Here is a 16,568-nt window from a genome sequence, read left to right as displayed (position 1 = left end):
CGTATGTCATGGAATTTCTTTAGCAAACATATGCCCCTCATCATTTTTCTAAACTGCTCTAAAATTTTTTTCCACCTCCTCCATTCCTAAGAGAGCTTAAACACTTGTCCCCATTCTCTGCCCATCAGAGTGGCCTTTGTTGCTGTCCGAGGGGTGTAAAGGGCAGTTTGGAGTCTGAGTCCTGTTTCCAGGATTCTGCACCGCCCTGCTTGAGCTGGCCATGCCCTGATGCTGGCTTGGGGGAAGGAACACACCATATTACAGGGATTCCAGAGATAAGATGCTTAAACTTTACACAGGCTGAGCAGGGCTGCTGGTAACGCACGTGGGTGTGAGCTGGTGACACCCCAGCAGAGTTCTGACAGCCTCAAACCTCAAGGTAATTATCCCACTCTTTGCACCCAGCTTTCAACCAACCTTAGTCATAGTTCAGTTCGGATTCTATAACTTCATGAAACTATAGTTTTAAAAAACTTTCTTCAGGTGAAAGAAACCAGCCGCAGAAGGACAAACCCTGCATGATTCCACTTAGACAAGGTGCTTAGCGGAGTCAAATCCAGAGAGACAGAAAGTGAACGGTGGGAGCCAGGGGCAGGGGAGGGAAGAATGGGAGTTATTGTTTAATGGGGACAGAGTTTCAGTTCTGCAAGATGAAAAGAGTTTTGTGGATGATGGCGCTGATGGTTGTGCAACGATGTGAATGTCCTTAACGGCACTGAGCTATCCGCTTAAAAATGGTTAAGATGGTAAATTTTATGTTTTGTGTATTTTACCAAAATTTAAATAAAAAAAGGATTCTGAGAAAAGCAAGAGGATAATTAATAGAATAAGGCTGCTGGAGAAACACTGAAAGAAGTCAAGCTGATTCCAGAGAGGCTGAGCAGTTTCATCCATCGTTGGTCACAGCAGTGGGAGTGGGCCACCTTCAGAGAGCGATGAGACTTTCCAAGGAGGCCATCACCACACCGAAGAGACCATTCCCTATGTCCACTCTGAAAGGGCTCCTCTTTGGCTCAGCACCCAGGGACTGACAGGTGTGGTCCTTAGGAGCTGCCGGTCTGGGGGAGTCAAGATCTATAGCGCAATGAGACAGGGCACTGAGCGAAATGGAGGGAGTGCAGGCTTCCCCCGGCCTCGTCTGGGTTCCAAAGGATGAGGAGCTGGTCAGGGCAAGATGAGCCGGGGAAGGTCGCTGCAGGGAGGCGGGCGCACAGCACTGAGAGCACATGGAAGGCAGCCTGGCCACTCAGACACCACCAATGCCCAGGGTGGGGCGACCCAAGGGCCCGGGAAGGAGAGGCGCCCTGGGCCAGGGCAGCAGGTGGGGAGCGGCTCACAGACTCTGCCCTGTGTCCTCGGAGCTATGGGGAACTTCTGCGGGGCTTGGGGCAATTCCGAGATAAACGAGACTTCTGCTTTAGAAAGGGCTGGAGTGGGGTGATTTGAAGGGAAACACGTGTGAACACGGGAAACCTTTCAGAGACCCTGACAGCCATCCAGTGGCAAGAACTCAGATCTGAACCACCGCTAAGCGCCCGGCCTCAACCAGAAGCCAGGGGCAGCCACGAGGACCTCTTCATGTTCTGCGATCACTCCCATCTTTTGATCCATCATTCATTCATCAAACATAACTGAGCTCTGTCTATGCCATGGGCAGTGGGGCCAGAATGCCTGGGTTCAAATCCCAGCTCTGAAAAGGACCAGGCAGGGGACCCTGGGCAAGTTACTGAAACTTTTGGGCCTCCGTTTCCTTACTGGTCAAGATGGAGATGATAACAGTAGCCACCTCATGGGGCACTGTGAGGATTAAAAGGGGAACACCTATGAGTGCTCAGACCGTGGGATGCCCAGGGCCGCTTGGTGAGAACTCCAGAACCTTCCACATTTCTCTCTCCTCCCCGGCCATTCTACATTCACACACAAACGCACACAGTGCCTGGCACTGAGGAGAGAAAGATGAATGAGACACGGCCTCTGCTTTGAAAAGGACAAGCTCTGGTGGGAAATAACAAGTCTGTGGCGTCAGAGCTATAATTAAGTACAAGATGCGGTCTGAACACATATTTTTACATAATTAAATTATATCAACTCAATAAAAGGCCATTTTCCAGGAAGGCAAAGAAACGACACACAGAGCCAGACTCTAGTCTTTGAGAGCAGCCGAGTGTGGGCAATCCTGCTTAATTACTTTCTAAAGGCCTAATTCGGTGAAGCCACGCTAACAGATCATTATCTTTATTATAGCTCCCGCACGGTCCCCGGGGAGCAGTGTCCATGGTTTACACACGGGGTGGCTAAGCATTTCAACTGACTTGATAACAGATGAAGAATTGTCACCGAGTTCGACTCCGGAGGAATTTCAACTGTTTACGACGCTGTAATTGGGGCTACGATGTCTAACGATGCTGTAACAGAAGACAGTGCCGACTCTACCCAACTGTTTCTTGACTGGAACATATTTTTCTAAGAACGGCAAAATTCTTGTTACATAAAATAACTTTTTTGGGGGCTGATTTCACAGTCAAATCTTTTTCACTGTGAAAAATGCTGGTTTTGCCAAGAACTACTTCATTGTGTCAATTACTTTGGCTGAAAATAATTTGTTTTAAGCCCTGTTAAACCACCAAATGCTTTTTGCAAATGTTTCTGCTTATTGGTTCAAGTGAGGCGGCGTCCAGCGAGAGGCACTCTGTGAAGTCTGTGCAGCGAGATCAACTCCACCAGGCCGGCTTCCGCACCATCCTGCATCCAGGCTTTTGGGTTTTACTCATAATGTTCCCTCGCCTGGAATGCCTTCTCCTCTGAATGCCTAAGTCTACTGGATCTTTAAGAAGGGGAGAGTTAAATGTCACATGTACATGTGTGTACATACACACATGACACTCATACATATATGTATACATGTATAGAGAAGACATATGTGATACATAATATAGACATAGATATACACATTATTTCAAGCATACAGAAAAGCAACATGAGTGCTTTCCCTATTTAACTAAATTTAGTGTGCACCTGCCACAGGTGAGGCATTTTGCATGGTGTGTGTACATGTGAGGAGGCACTACAAGATAAAGAAGATTGTCCCCGATTTCATTCAACCAATATTCGCCAGGAAACCCATCACATGCCAGGTGCTGCTGAGGTGCAAAGACACAAAGATGATCACCAAGGGACCATGCCCAGAAGGTGGTCACGGTCTAGCGGGAGATCTGGAAACAAACCTTGGGGATAATCTCAAGGACAGAGGTTTATACCAAATTACCACGTGGTGACAAGCAAGGACACCTCTCTGCACTGGGGAACCAGGATGGCGGTGGGTGGGAGCATGGAGGAGCCGGGAGTTGGCCGAGACAGGCAGCCACCCCCTGAAGGGGCTTGGGTGCCAAAAGGGAGGGAGGGGTACCGAAGACTTTCAAAGAGGAGGCTGTTAGGAGGGGATCTGTCTTCCAGAAGGAGCTTTCCAAATGTCTGATTTCTCCGTAGGTGAGCTCATCTGTGCCTGTATTCAGTTACTACCTACAGACCGATGGCTCTCAAATTTTCTGTCTCTGGTCCAGACGTCTCCTGGGCTCCAGACCCTGCCTCCCACAGCCTACTCAGCCCCTCAGCTTGATTGTCACACAGGCGCCTCACGCCCTGCGAACCCAAACGGAACCACCATCCACCCCGCCCATCCTTCTAGCGCCTTCTATCTAGCTTTGGTGGGTGAGCCAGAAGCCGGGGCATCAGCCCTGGTTCCTCACTCTCCCCAACCCTAACGACACAAGTCCAGGTGAGGTGGGGCCCTAAGGAGCCCGCTAGTGAACGTCTCCATCGCCTCTCCCCGGGATGACGGCAGCAGCCTCGTCCTCGACCCTCGCCCGCTCTTCTAGCCCACACCCCACGCTGCAGGGAGAGCCCGCCTTCAAAAGTCCCTCAAAATCGGCCCACATCACTCCCTGGCCTCAGAACTCTCCACCACTTTCTCTCTGCTCCTCAGAATAAGACCAAACTCCTTAATGTGGCCGAGAAGCCCAGGGGACCCTCCCAACCTCATTCCAGCCACTCTGCTGCTTTTTCCTCCATGGTATGAGAACTTCTTTCAGCTCCCAAAAGGTCCTTTCCCCCTGAGGGCTTCCTAAGTGCTTCCCTCGGTCTGGGATGCTCTTCTCCCCCAACACCCCTCTTTCGACTCCTCCTGGAATGAAGAGCTCACACAGACCTGCCTGAGGAAGCCCCCAGCACACCTTGCCCCGTGCAGTGCCCTGCAGCGCTCAGCCACTGCTCCTCACACTTCTCCTTAGCACCGTCTGTCGCGGGCGTCACTCAGTAACTAACTGTGAACACAGTGTTGACTGTTCATCCTAACGGACAGGAGCCATGTCGACACTGTGTGTCACTGGAACCCTGGATCAGTGTACGAATGAGCACAGTGGGTACTCGCTACTTATTTAACAAAAATAGGAATGCACTGAAGGGGGCTGGAACTGGACGCAGAAGGACTAGTTTGGGGCTGTTTTTAAGAAACAAAAACATGGATGAGAACTGATGAAGGTCTGAGCTAAGGTCAAAGGGATGGATTATCAGATACTTGGGGAGAGAATCTGCTGGGCCGACTGAGATGGGAGGGTGGGGGAGAGGGGAGTCTAGGCGAGTCACCAGGGAAATCTAATGTTTCTGGGGAAGACCATGTTTTAGACATTTTTACTTGTCCCATGGACATTGTAGGTATTCACTCGAAATTGGCTCCATCTGCCAAGTGGACTTAAAGGTCTCTCTCTCCATGAACACTTTCCTCACCGTTTCTGTCCTCATTATCTTTAACTGTGAGCTGCCCATTGTCCCTGAAAGGTGATTTGTGGGAATAACATGCAGTCCAAGACAATGATGCCTTTTCCCCTACAGAGGATGCGCAGAACGAGGGACGCAGCCAGCCCTGGACCACACCGCCATAAACGCACAACCTGGCCACCCCCCTCAGAGGGCCGGGCACGCGGGTCCTCCCTCCCTCTGAAGGTCTTGCGAGAGGTCCCCCATCAGCCCCTCAGCTTGATAGGGTTGCGAGATGCCCCACCTGGGTGGGCTCAGGGCTTGGAGGTCTCGCCTTCTCGCATCATCCAAGCCTACAGGTCAAATTTGCCCCTCTGTAGATTTGGCAAATAACCTTGCAGTGGGGGAGATTATGAAAGACAGAGAATTTAAATCTTTTCCAGAAAGGTGGCAGAAGAACCATACTATTGCATTTTAAGACACAACTGAGTACTCTGTAAAAATGTGGTTTCTCACACCAATAGTATTTTTCAGCAAAGGTGCAGCTTTAGGGGAAAGAAAATTGGAAGTATGTCAACCTAACTTAATATAAGTACATTAAAGAAAGATAAACTCTTTTTTTAAAGAGTTATTTCTTTAAAGCAAACCAAAGAGGATGTGCGTGATCCTGCTGGCATCTAGGACCAGCCCCGCCGCCCCCAGCACCAATCCTTCACGACATTAAACATATGATGTGGCTTTTAGCGGAATTTACATGTCAAACATCTAGCGAGAAAAACATGAAGCTTTGGTGGTGGGGTAGTGGTTGTACTGATAATAATTATATACCATTTAGAGTTTACAGCATACTTCTTTTTAACATCAATGTTTCCGACTGCATTTAAAATATTTTGCTAATATTAGAAATCTATTAACAAGCTAAGATTTTAAAGATGAATAATAGTATTATTCCCAAAAGAGATTTTTCTATGTTGGACCAAATGCCATTAATTTTAAGTCCTTGGTGAAACTGCCTTACTAATAAAAGTGATGCTTTAACATACGATTTTCAATGCTATCCATGATTAATTCATTCACGCTACTAGTTTGATAGCGAGAGTGGACTGTAGTACTAGAAACAGAGATGTTATTTCCTTTTTCTTATCCACCCTCCATTCAACTAAAATGCTTATTTTTTAAGAGAATATATAAAAAGCTTACGCTATCTCAGAAATTAGCAATAACCAACTAATGGTTATTTTTTAAACACAGTTTGGTGAATTTTCCACCAAAATGCTTGGGTTTGTTTATAATGTCATAAATGCTTGTGGTCTGGCTATAAAATAAATTCCTTGTTGGGTGGAGTGCCAAGCGTACCAATTAGAAATTCTCGCTTAGCACGGGTGCTTGCTCTGCACTTTTCCATGAAATCGTCTTCTTTTGATTGTGTTTTCACAGAGAGCCTAAGTCGGTATTCTGTCACCACACGAGAATGCAAAGAGGTTTGAAAATTCTTCATATTGTTGAGTTGAGATGATTTCCTCCCAGGAGTTCCTTGATCCTGTTTTAAATCCAATTATTTGCCAACATGAAAGTCTATCCTAATCATAGTTAAGAGAAAGTCATCAGAGTTACAGACGCCAAAAGATGTTTACGATTTAAAATAAATTATTCTTAATTCCCCAAATATAAATGCTTAGATATTAAAATAATTTCCATTTCAAAACTAGAGAAAATAAACGACAGTAGCTCAAAAGATTATTATAGTGATTGTAAAACGTGGCTGGGAGCAGCAGACAGTGTGCACTTGACCTGGTGTGATTTTGAACACGTAGTACCTGCAGGAGAGGCGGCCCAGCGACCCCAGGACTGGTACGTACACTGTGTACAGGCTCTAGAAGGAATCTAATAAGGTCTCTCATGACACTTTCCAAGGCAAGATGGAGAAAAGGCTATCAACCAGAATCAGAACCCTTTAAGGCAATGACCAACTTCCGCGTTATTATAACGTTGAAATATATCATATGTGTGCTGGAATTATTTATAGGATTACAACACAGATTACAATTGTATCGTAATCTGATCGGGCTCTGTCTGCCGGAGAAAACCCCGCCCCAAAAAGAAAAGGTAAAGTAAGCAAAGAAAGGGCTTAGCCGTAGTACATGTAAACATGTAAAACAGACAAGAATTTTGGGTGAAAATCAGGAAAAGGTAACAATATAAAGTGACAAGCGAAAGAGCTAATAATATCTTGGGCTGCATAATTAGAAGTACAGACTTTAGAATAAGGGAGGTGAAGTATCTTGCTCTACTCCGCTCTGTTCAAACACTGTGCCTGAAATACCACATTCAGTGTGTCAAATTTTAAAAGGCATATTGACAAAAGGTCAATAGATGAGGCAAACCAGGATGATTACAGGTCTAAAACTGTGTTTTATGAGGAGTGTTTTTTTTAATGGTAATGTTTAGCTAGAAGATGAATTGCGAAAGAGCTATCACGACTGTCTTCAAACGTGATGATCTAGTATATGGGAAAGAGATTAAACCTATTCTCTATGGACCAACGGCAGAACTTGGGCCAAATTTTGACTGCATATAGGAACCAACAGTCCAAGCTGGCCAAAGAAGGAGGGATTGCATGGGGAGAGACTGAGTTCCCAGTCCCCTGGAACTGCTCAGGCATGGGGTGAATAACCTTGGGAGCATCCCCCACAGAACAGAGATTCCAAGCCGGGGAGGGATGGGTGGACTGAACCAAGCACTGCCCTCTCCCCACTTCCGCTGGAGCAGCTCCTCGTTGCGAAGCGTCACAGTGGAGTCCCTGGGTAAGCTGCACGCAAAGACAGTTCATCGGCTCAAGAAAGTGAACCGACCAGGAGATGGGATACCCGGCAGGTCCTTCCGACGCTGAGATTCTTACAGCCTGTGGCGACTAAGTGAGGGTGTGCCCTCAGTGGCCTTGGTGAGCCGTGATTGGCGAAAGGATCAAAAGCGACTCAAGGAAATGAAACAGCAACATTTTGTTCTTCCTGCATCCTCTTCTTTCCCTCTTAAATCCAGCTCCTTAACTCCTTGTTCTTATATTAGCAAGGGGTAATAAAAAGAGCCTGATCTTTAGATTTCAAAAGACTCAGATTGGTTCCTCAAAAACTGTAAACCCAGAGTGACCATACGACCCAGCAATTCCACTCCTACATATTCACCCACGAGGAATGAAAACACAGGTCCGCACAAAAACTCGAGCACAAATGCTCGTAGCAGCGTGATTCAGGACAGCCAAGAAGTGGAAACAACCCGGATGTCCATCAACTGGTGAACGGATAAACAAGATGCAGTGTAGCCCTACAGTGGAATAGTATTCGGCAGTGAAAAGGAAGTACTGACACATGCTACAACTTGGATGAACCTTAAAACATGTTGAGTAAAAGAAGCCAGACACAAAAGGCCATAGATCATATGATTCCACTTATATTAAACATCCAGAAGCCAGAGAGACAGAAAGTAGATTATTGGTGTTCAGGGTCTAGGGTGATGGGGGATGAGAGTAACTGCTAGTCGGTACTGGGGTTTCTTTTTGATGAAATGTTCCAGAATTAGATAATGGTGATGTTCACACACTTCTGTGAATATACCAAAAGCCACTTAATTGTATACTTTAAAAGGGTGAATTTTTATGGTATGTGAATAATATCTCAGTAAAGCTGTTATTAAAACAAAAAACGACTCAGACCGGTATCCAAGCCTTACTAGTCACATGGCATTATAAACTTACCAAATCTCTTCGGCCTCAGTTTCCTCATACGTAAAAGAGGGTGGCAATACCACCTCCCTCCAAGGAGGCCTTGAAGAAAATATGGATTTAAGAATGGTTCATATTTCCCGAATCATAAATTGGCTTATAAATGATAACGCTCGTCTACTTTCCAACTATCATAGTTTTTGTTACAGCAGTAAAAGAAGTTTATGGTTTCTAGCTCACTTGACAGAGTTTTAAATACTTTGAAGAAAAAATGCTGCACAAATTTTCTACTTAAATGAGAGCACCGATATCTAAAAGACGAGAATGGCGTCTTTCTGGGAGGCTGGATACCACCTAACTCTACATTTAGCATCCTTTACAAATTATGTAGGAGACACAGCAAGAAAGAATTAGGGGGAGCCAGAAATGTCACTTATTAGAACAAAGTTTTCTCTTCCTCCCTTCTCATTTATATACCGTCTTCTGTCTTGATCTCACCAGGAGGCCGGTAACCGTGACAGCTATCCAAACAATAAGTATGGGTTGTATTTCCTGAAGCTAATAGATAACTATGACTTTTTAGTTCCTGTCACTACCAAAAGCATGGAGCGTAATCAACAGATGAAAATGTATGAGCTCATATATTATGCTGTTGTAGTCTCACCATTGTAATGTAAATCTCCGATTTAAAAAGAAAAAGAATTTCTTTTGAATGTCACTAATGAAATATCCAAATGTTTAATTTAGTTCTGGGTGCAATGGTGTTTCTGTGATCCCTGCTTTAATTGAATCATCATAGTAATTAACTGAATTGTATTCATTTATATTTGCACTTAATGAAAGCCTCTTAAAATGAATACTTTCACATCAAACATCTGTTGCTTAAGACATCATAAGTTAACACTCATTTCTGCCCCACTGACTACTCTTGCTTTAAACTTTATGCATAAAGTAACCAAAAAATAATAAAGACAGACCTAAGAACCTTTGAGAAAAATAATTCGACACTTTATGATTCATTCAACTGTTTTGAAGTGATCTTATTGTTTGATCTTCATCTTGAAACGATTTTTCTTCATACTGTTACCTATACAATATATAAGAGCTAGTTTTTACTTTCTTCTAGACATCATTACCTGTAAAACATCTCACCAATATTTCTAAACCAATTAACCAGAAAAGGCAGAAAACCAAAACATCCATGAAGAGATCTGTAGGTCAACTTCATGACTGAACTGCTCTTGAGGGAGCATCTGACCAGGCCCCAAACAACTGCTCGAATAAAAATATCCGGGCTCATTTTCATAACCTAAATCAAACTGTCAACATATATGCCCACATATTAATTTTTAAAAAGCCTTTATGCCTGGAAACCATTTAATAGAATTTTTCAGCCGCATGCCTTTGACAACTAACATAGGAGGAATTCCACCACAAACATGCAGTAGGCTGCACTATCGTTCACATCCAAAATAGTCATTCAAATATGATTGATGGGAAGTCCATTAAGGAAACTATTCAAAATTTAATTGAAGAATCTATTCAACCAATTGGAGAGTGAAACCGTTCCCATGACTCTGAACCCTAAGGGAGGCCAGCGGAGTACCAAATAAATACACTCTATGTTCTTTCAACACCTTCTGGGGATCAAAACACAGAGGTTCTGCTGTCGGAAACTGCTGTTAAATTTGGAGAGAGCAAAAACTCTCTTTCATTCCACTGAAGAGGGCATTATTAAGTTAATGAAGGCCCACATGTCATTATTACGAAAATTATAAGCTGCCAAAACCACCAGAGAATACAATCTTCCATGAAAAAGACGATAAATTTCACCAGAGATTAAAATGTCATTATAGAGGATAAATCAACACAGTCAACAGCCTTTATTGCTAGAGTGAATACCTCGTATTTGCAAACAGGTGTTGAATAACCAGAAAAGTTCCCCTAAATCACAATTACAATCGCAAAATAAATCGCTCCAGTTGTCAAAGCATCTAGAATTCCAAATTATCCCAACTGCACTGCAGGCAAATTGTAGAAGATACATATCTTTTTTTCTTTAACAAAGTTTTGGGGCCCTCTGCCAAAGCAATAAATCCAACATATAAAAAAATCGCGTGGTGAACTTTTGTGCATGAATTATCACACATCATGTTCCGATAAAATATGCGGTGTGCCATGAAAATTTTTTCAACTCTGCTAGTGACACTAAAATCTTTGAAGCATGCAGGATTTTATATGTTTTTAAAGATGCCATATTGGTCGTTATTAATGTTTCCTTCCTGCAAAAATACCAAAAAAAAAAAAAAATCAATGACCCCATAAGCAACATAGTGGAACACGTTTGAGCCAGATTCACTTTGCCTGTCCATTCAAAGCTCCAGATTGCATTAAACTGTGATGATTTCATCCAAGTCGAACGGCATGGATCCTGAGGGTCCATCCGCCACCAACACCGTGGACGTCCTCGGAGCAGTGTTTTGTTATTAAGTGATTTGTTTCCCGAGTTCTTCATCCAGACATTTCCAAACAGATGGGAGTTTGGAAGCGGACAGCAACACGTCCCCGGAGCCCGGGGCGGCCGGGCCTCCCCACGCGCCGCCCGGCCGGTGCGCTCGCGCCGGGCTCCCCCGCCAGCCGGGCTCCCCGGCCAGCCGGCCCCGCGCGCACGGCCCGGAGCGGGAGCCGGAGCCGGGGCTGGAGGGCGGGCGCGCGGCGAGGCGCGGGGCCCGCGGCCCAGCACAATGCGCCCGCGCCGGCGGGAACCGCGCGCCCCTCCGCAGCAACTTTGCGCGGCCTCCCCGGCCGCCCGGCCGCGCCCCGCGCCCGCTCCCCGCCGCGGCCCCCGCCCGCCCGGCCGCCGCCCTCACCGTTGCAGAACTGGAGCAGCGAGGACGTGTCGTACAGGCTGCTGAAGCTCGAGAAGCCGTCCTCCATGCTGAGGCCGCCGGGCAGCGCCCGCTCCCCCGGCCCGGCCGCGCCGCCGCCGCTCACCCCCACACTGAGCCGAGCCGAGCCGCGGCCGGCGCTGGCGCTGGGGCCGGCCCTGCTGTGGCGGCGGCCGCTGCCGGTTACCATGGCAACCCCGGGCCCGCCGCCGCCGCCGCCGCCGCGCGAGCCCGGCGCCCGCTCTGCCCGCCAGGGGGCGGCCTCGGCGGGGGACGTGGCCGGGCGGGGCCGCGGGGCGGGGGCGCGGCCGGGCGGGCCCTGGGCCCCGAGCGGAGGGCGGGCGCGCGGCCCGGGCGCGCCGGGATGCTGCGGGGGCGCGCCGGGATGCTGCGCGAGCGCTCCGGCCCGGCCCCGCCTCCGCGCGCGGCCGCCGGCGCCCCCGGGAGGGCGAGGCGCGGGGGGCGCGGGGACAAAGGCAGAGGCGGGGAGGGCGGCGGCGGCGGCGGCGACGCGGGGAGCGGGGGCGCCCGGGGACCCCTCCTGCGCACGCCGAAGCCCGCGCTCCCCGGAGGCGCTGTCCCCGCGCCCGCGGGCAGGGCCAGGACCAAACATGGACAACTTGCGAGCCCATTTCAGCCGCGTTTGCACCTCGGAGCAACTCCACTTTTGGCCACGTCCTGCGAGGCGCGCCCCTCTTTCCACACGCTTTTCCGCCGGGGCCAGGCCCTGCCTCAAGGGAGAATTAGCGCCGGGCTGGTGACTCCGCGCAAACCTTTGCTCACGACCGGAGAAAGATGCGGCTTCCCGCTTCAAAAAGAAGCCTGGATAGTATCAGGCTGGAAAGTCTGCGGCGGTTAAGGAGCTAAAACATCTGCTCCATCCTTCTGTCCTCTTCTGATCCGCCCCCGGGGTGCAGATTTGTCACATTACACACTTGTTAACTTGTTACAGGACCCAAGGAGGTCTGTATTTATCTTATCTCAGAAAGACGGAGTGAGGACAAAATGCCGTAGCAGGAGGAACGCACAGATCCACAGTTTGTAACTTTCCCCCTCCACACATCCACACGCTGGGTTAGTGATTTGAGTGTCAGACCCACGGCCTGAAGTGGAGATGCTGGTACACAAGTGGGGAAGCAAGAGAAGAGAAGAGTCAATTAGATAATCTTCTCACCGGTCCAGGAGAAACATTTGTGCTTCTTGTTGCACAATAATTAGAAATCACTTACAAATAAATTCTGAATGGTTTCAAGTTGTAGTTATTAACTCATGCAGCTTGAACACCCGCAGGGGAAATGAGAACTGAGCAATAAGTCACTACTAAGAAAATCTGTGGGCCTCAGCAGGGTTCAGAGGTGGAGAGAGGCCTGTCTTTCCAGAAGCAGAGGCAAGGTCAGGGATGGGGCTCTGTCAGTGAGCGTGACATTATGGGTTAGCCACAACTGGCACTAGATGCTCCAGGCAGAAGGGAGCGGTTGAAGCACTTATCCTTGTCCTAGTCAGGGAGACCAAGCACGGAAGAGGATTGTTAACAGGAAGAAGACAGGTGGGTGGAGGCTGAAGGGTTACAGGTGCTGTTGGTTTGATGGGGACCCAGTGTTTGAAGGTCAGTGGGAAGGACATTGTTAGTGACCATGGAGGAAAGAAGCAGGGCCTGCTAATAAGCCAAAGGGCTGAACTGACATGAATGGACAGCTTTTATGGCAGATAAGCAGGAAAAAAGAGAGGACCGAGAGAAAGGGGCCAGGGAAGAGGGGCCTTAAGAGGCGGCAGAGGAGCCTGAACCAGACCCGGCAGGAGGCAGAGGAGTCAGGAGGCTTGCACGCAGGCACACGGCTGATGAGAGCATGTCAGAGATGAGCCTGTGCACAAACTGGACTGCAGGGGCCAGGGCCTGGCGCTGGAGCAGCCCCGAGTGTCTGCGGCGCCCCAGAAACGAGGCACTGAGGGCCTGGACAGTCAGAGAGAGGAAAGAGACTGAGGGGCAAGCCAGAGGGAACTGCTGTAGGACCATACAGCTGGAGAGACAGGAGGCCAGGGAGGACAGCGCCCCTCCCATTAGAAATGCCCTGTAGCAATTGGAGCTGAAGACCAGCTCGCCAGTGACACTAGTGGGATTTGGGAGTCGTCAGCAAAGAGGTTGTAAATGAAGGAAAAGGGAAGGTTGGACAGGAGCTGGGCAGAGCCTTGAAAAGGGAGGCGAGAAGGCACTTCTGAAGGAGCCATCAGAGAGGCAGAAAAATCAGCTTAGGGTAGCGTCTCATGAAGCTGAGAGCACAGACGGCTGCAAAGAGGTGGGTCTTTCCACTGGGTTGTCTGCAAGATGGGTCAGGGAGGACGAGGCTGGGAAAAGACCCCTTTGTCTGGTGGCAGAAGGCTCGCAGGTGACCTGCAGCATCTTGGTGAGCAGTGGGGATGGAGCTGGGCTGCCGGACATCAAAAGAGGCGCACGTGTAGATGTGCGTTTGAGAACTTTGGCAGGGAAAGGAAATGGGGGCCAAATATAGAGGGCAGAGGGTCACGAAAAGCCCCTCCCCCGGCAGTGCAGGTGGACCTTCTGCATCTATAAGGCAAGAGGCAAGTGCTACGGAGAAGAGGCTTTTGAGGGGTGAGGCTTCACACAGATCACGTTTACCTGTGCCCTGCTCTGTCTTCTCATTTCCCATCTTTCCCCCTTCTACTCCAATCTTTATGCTCTCTCACCTCCACTTTGCGGTTTTGTACATTAGGACACATTGGATAAGTGGTATAAAAAGCTGATGAGTGGCATTCTTCAACTTGGAAAGGAAGTGATAATCATGAATAAATGATTAAAAGATGGGGCCTGGCCCAGTGGCACAGTGATTAAGTTCACACGTTCTGCTTCGGTGGCCTAGGGTTTGCCGCTTTGGATCCGGGGTACGGACCTACACACCGCTTGTCAAGCCATGCTATGGCAGGCATCCCACATAGAAAGTAGAGAAAGATGGGCACGGATGTTAGCTCAGGGCCAGTCTTCCTCAGAAAGAAAAAAAAAAAAAGGATTGGCAGCAGATGTTAGCTCAGGGCTAATTGTCCTCGAAAAAAATTAAAAGATGGTCTTCTTTAAGAATGCCAGTATTCTTGATTTATAATGTTAAAGGTATACTATTTGGTAGCCCCAACTAAGAAAGGTTAGGAAATAAAGAAAATTCAGAAGTGGGACAGGAGAAAAATTGAGCTGGAAATTTTCTTAGCAGATTTTGCTTCCACTAGAGCAAAATTACAAATAACAATTAAGAATTCAGTCCACTTGCTTTTGAGATGATAAAGATCGTCATTACACTCTGAACCTAGAGTATTAAGCAGCTATGTTTTTTCCCACAATGGTAAAAGCTTACTCTAAAAAAAGCAAAGTTTAGTATAATTACAAGGATATGCATGTTAAGTCAATTAGGAATAATTTCCACAGCATTAAAAAAGATCTATGGAGAAAGCGCAAGAGAAATCTCTGAAAACTTAATTAATAATGTGAGATTTTGCACCCATACATTTTAACAGACTGTTACTCCATGGCATTTTGAGATAATTTATGGTCTGAGTCCAAAAACTGTCGTTGTAATAAGTGATGTCCACGCTCTAGGACGATATAACCACAGTGCTCGGTGGCATTAATAGCAGCGTTTGTGCAACATGTGTAAAAGAGAAAAGAAAATGGGAGCCCTGTAGCCTTTATTCATAAAGAAGTAATAAAAAAAATTACCCAGAGACGTGAGCATCTTTTGTTTAAGTCAATATTCCTCCAAAGATGGTTATACAGTCCAGGCACCGTCCTTGGGGCTGAGGATACGGCACACGGCCACAGCGCTTTCCCAACTGCAGGTGGCCATGAAGTCAATTTAAAGAGTCACGTCAACACTTTAAAAAATAGAAAATTCCACTCTGGGCATAGACCCAAGGGAATTGAAAGCGGGATCTGGAAGAGAGATTTGTACGTCCGTAATCATAGCAGCATTATCCGCAAGAGCCTAAATGTGGGAATAACTCAAGTGTCTGTCTATGGATGAATGCATAAACAAAATGGGGTATATCCATATGATGGAATATTATTCAGCCTTAAAAAGGAAGGAGATTCTGAAACATGCTACAGCATGGATGGGCGTTGAGGACATTATGCCAAGTGAAGTAAGCCAGTCACAAAAAGACAAATATTGCATGATTCCACTTACACAAGGTCCCTAGGATAGTCAAATTGATAGAGACAGAAAGTAGAATGAGGGGTGCCAGGGGGCGTTAGTGTTTGATGGGGACAGAGTTTCTATTTGAGGTGGTGAGAAAGTTCTAGAGATGGATGGTGGTTGCACAAGAACGTGAATGTACTTAATGCCACTGAACCATGTGCTTAAAAATGGTTGAAATGGCAAATTTTGTGTTATGCATGTTTTACCACAGAAAAAAAATGCAACAGAATAAGAAATATCAGAGTGCACTGAACATAGGCAGAACAAGTACTTTTTACTTGAAGCATTGGTCTTTGCTTGAAATGTCTGTGTGTGCTCTGAGCGGCGGTGTAAAACGTATTTCTCCGTGTAGGTCACAAAGTCTAGGAAACATTCAGACGTAATAATTATACAAATAAATGTATCATTATAAATTGCAGTAAGTGCTCTGAAACGAAAACCGAAGGAAGGATTTCAGATTATTCCGGAGGGTCCGAACTGGACTGAGCAGCAGAAGACGGAACCCGAGCGGCAGAGACCAGAGGGCGAGTGGAAGCTGCTTCAGGCAAATCAGGCTTTTCTGAGGAACTGAGGGGGTTCCTGTGGCCGGAAGTGGAGGGCCTCCTCTAAAGGGGTTCTGATTTTATTCCAAGAGCAAAGAGAAGTTGCTCCTCAGTTAGTATTATGGGTTAAATCATGTCCCCCCCACCCTCATTCATACATTGAAGTCCTCATCCCCAGCACGTCAGAAGGTGACCTTATTTGGAGACAGGGTCTTCCAGAGGTAGGCAAGTTAAAGTGAGGTCGTTAGGTGGACCCTAATCAACATGACTGGTGTTCGTATAAGAAGAGGAAATTGGGACACAGACACACACAGAGGGAAGAGCATATGAGGACACTGGGAGGAGCCAAGGAGAGGCCAAGAGATCTTCCCGCACAGCCCTCAGAAGGAACCAACCCTGCCCGCACCTTCACTTTGGACTTCCAGCCTCCAGACTGTGCGACAATGGCTTTCTGGCGTCGTGGGTGGTA

General features: G+C 47.4%; 1 protein-coding gene across 9 annotated transcripts in view; it reads right to left on the bottom strand.

Annotated features, from left to right (window-relative positions):
* Positions 1-16,568, bottom strand: part of EML1 (EMAP like 1) — a 166,890-nt gene that overhangs the window by 107,893 nt on the left and 42,429 nt on the right. For 3 of the 9 annotated variants that reach the window (XM_023628377.2, XM_070249697.1, XM_023628378.2), the window contains exon 1: positions 11,341-11,986. The exons of the other annotated variants lie outside the window; for them this stretch is intronic. In XM_023628377.2, the coding sequence (XP_023484145.2) occupies positions 11,341-11,971 (631 nt within the window). In that variant the 5' untranslated portion in view covers positions 11,972-11,986. Of the gene's footprint in view, positions 1-11,340; positions 11,987-16,568 lie in introns of those variants that run through there. 9 annotated transcript variants of the gene reach the window in all.

Source organism: Equus caballus, chromosome 24, assembly GCF_041296265.1.
Source record: "Equus caballus isolate H_3958 breed thoroughbred chromosome 24, TB-T2T, whole genome shotgun sequence".
In the NCBI taxonomy this organism is placed as follows: domain Eukaryota; kingdom Metazoa; phylum Chordata; class Mammalia; order Perissodactyla; family Equidae; genus Equus; species Equus caballus.
Note: the sequence above shows the minus strand (reverse complement) of the source record. Positions and strands in the feature narration are given on the sequence as shown.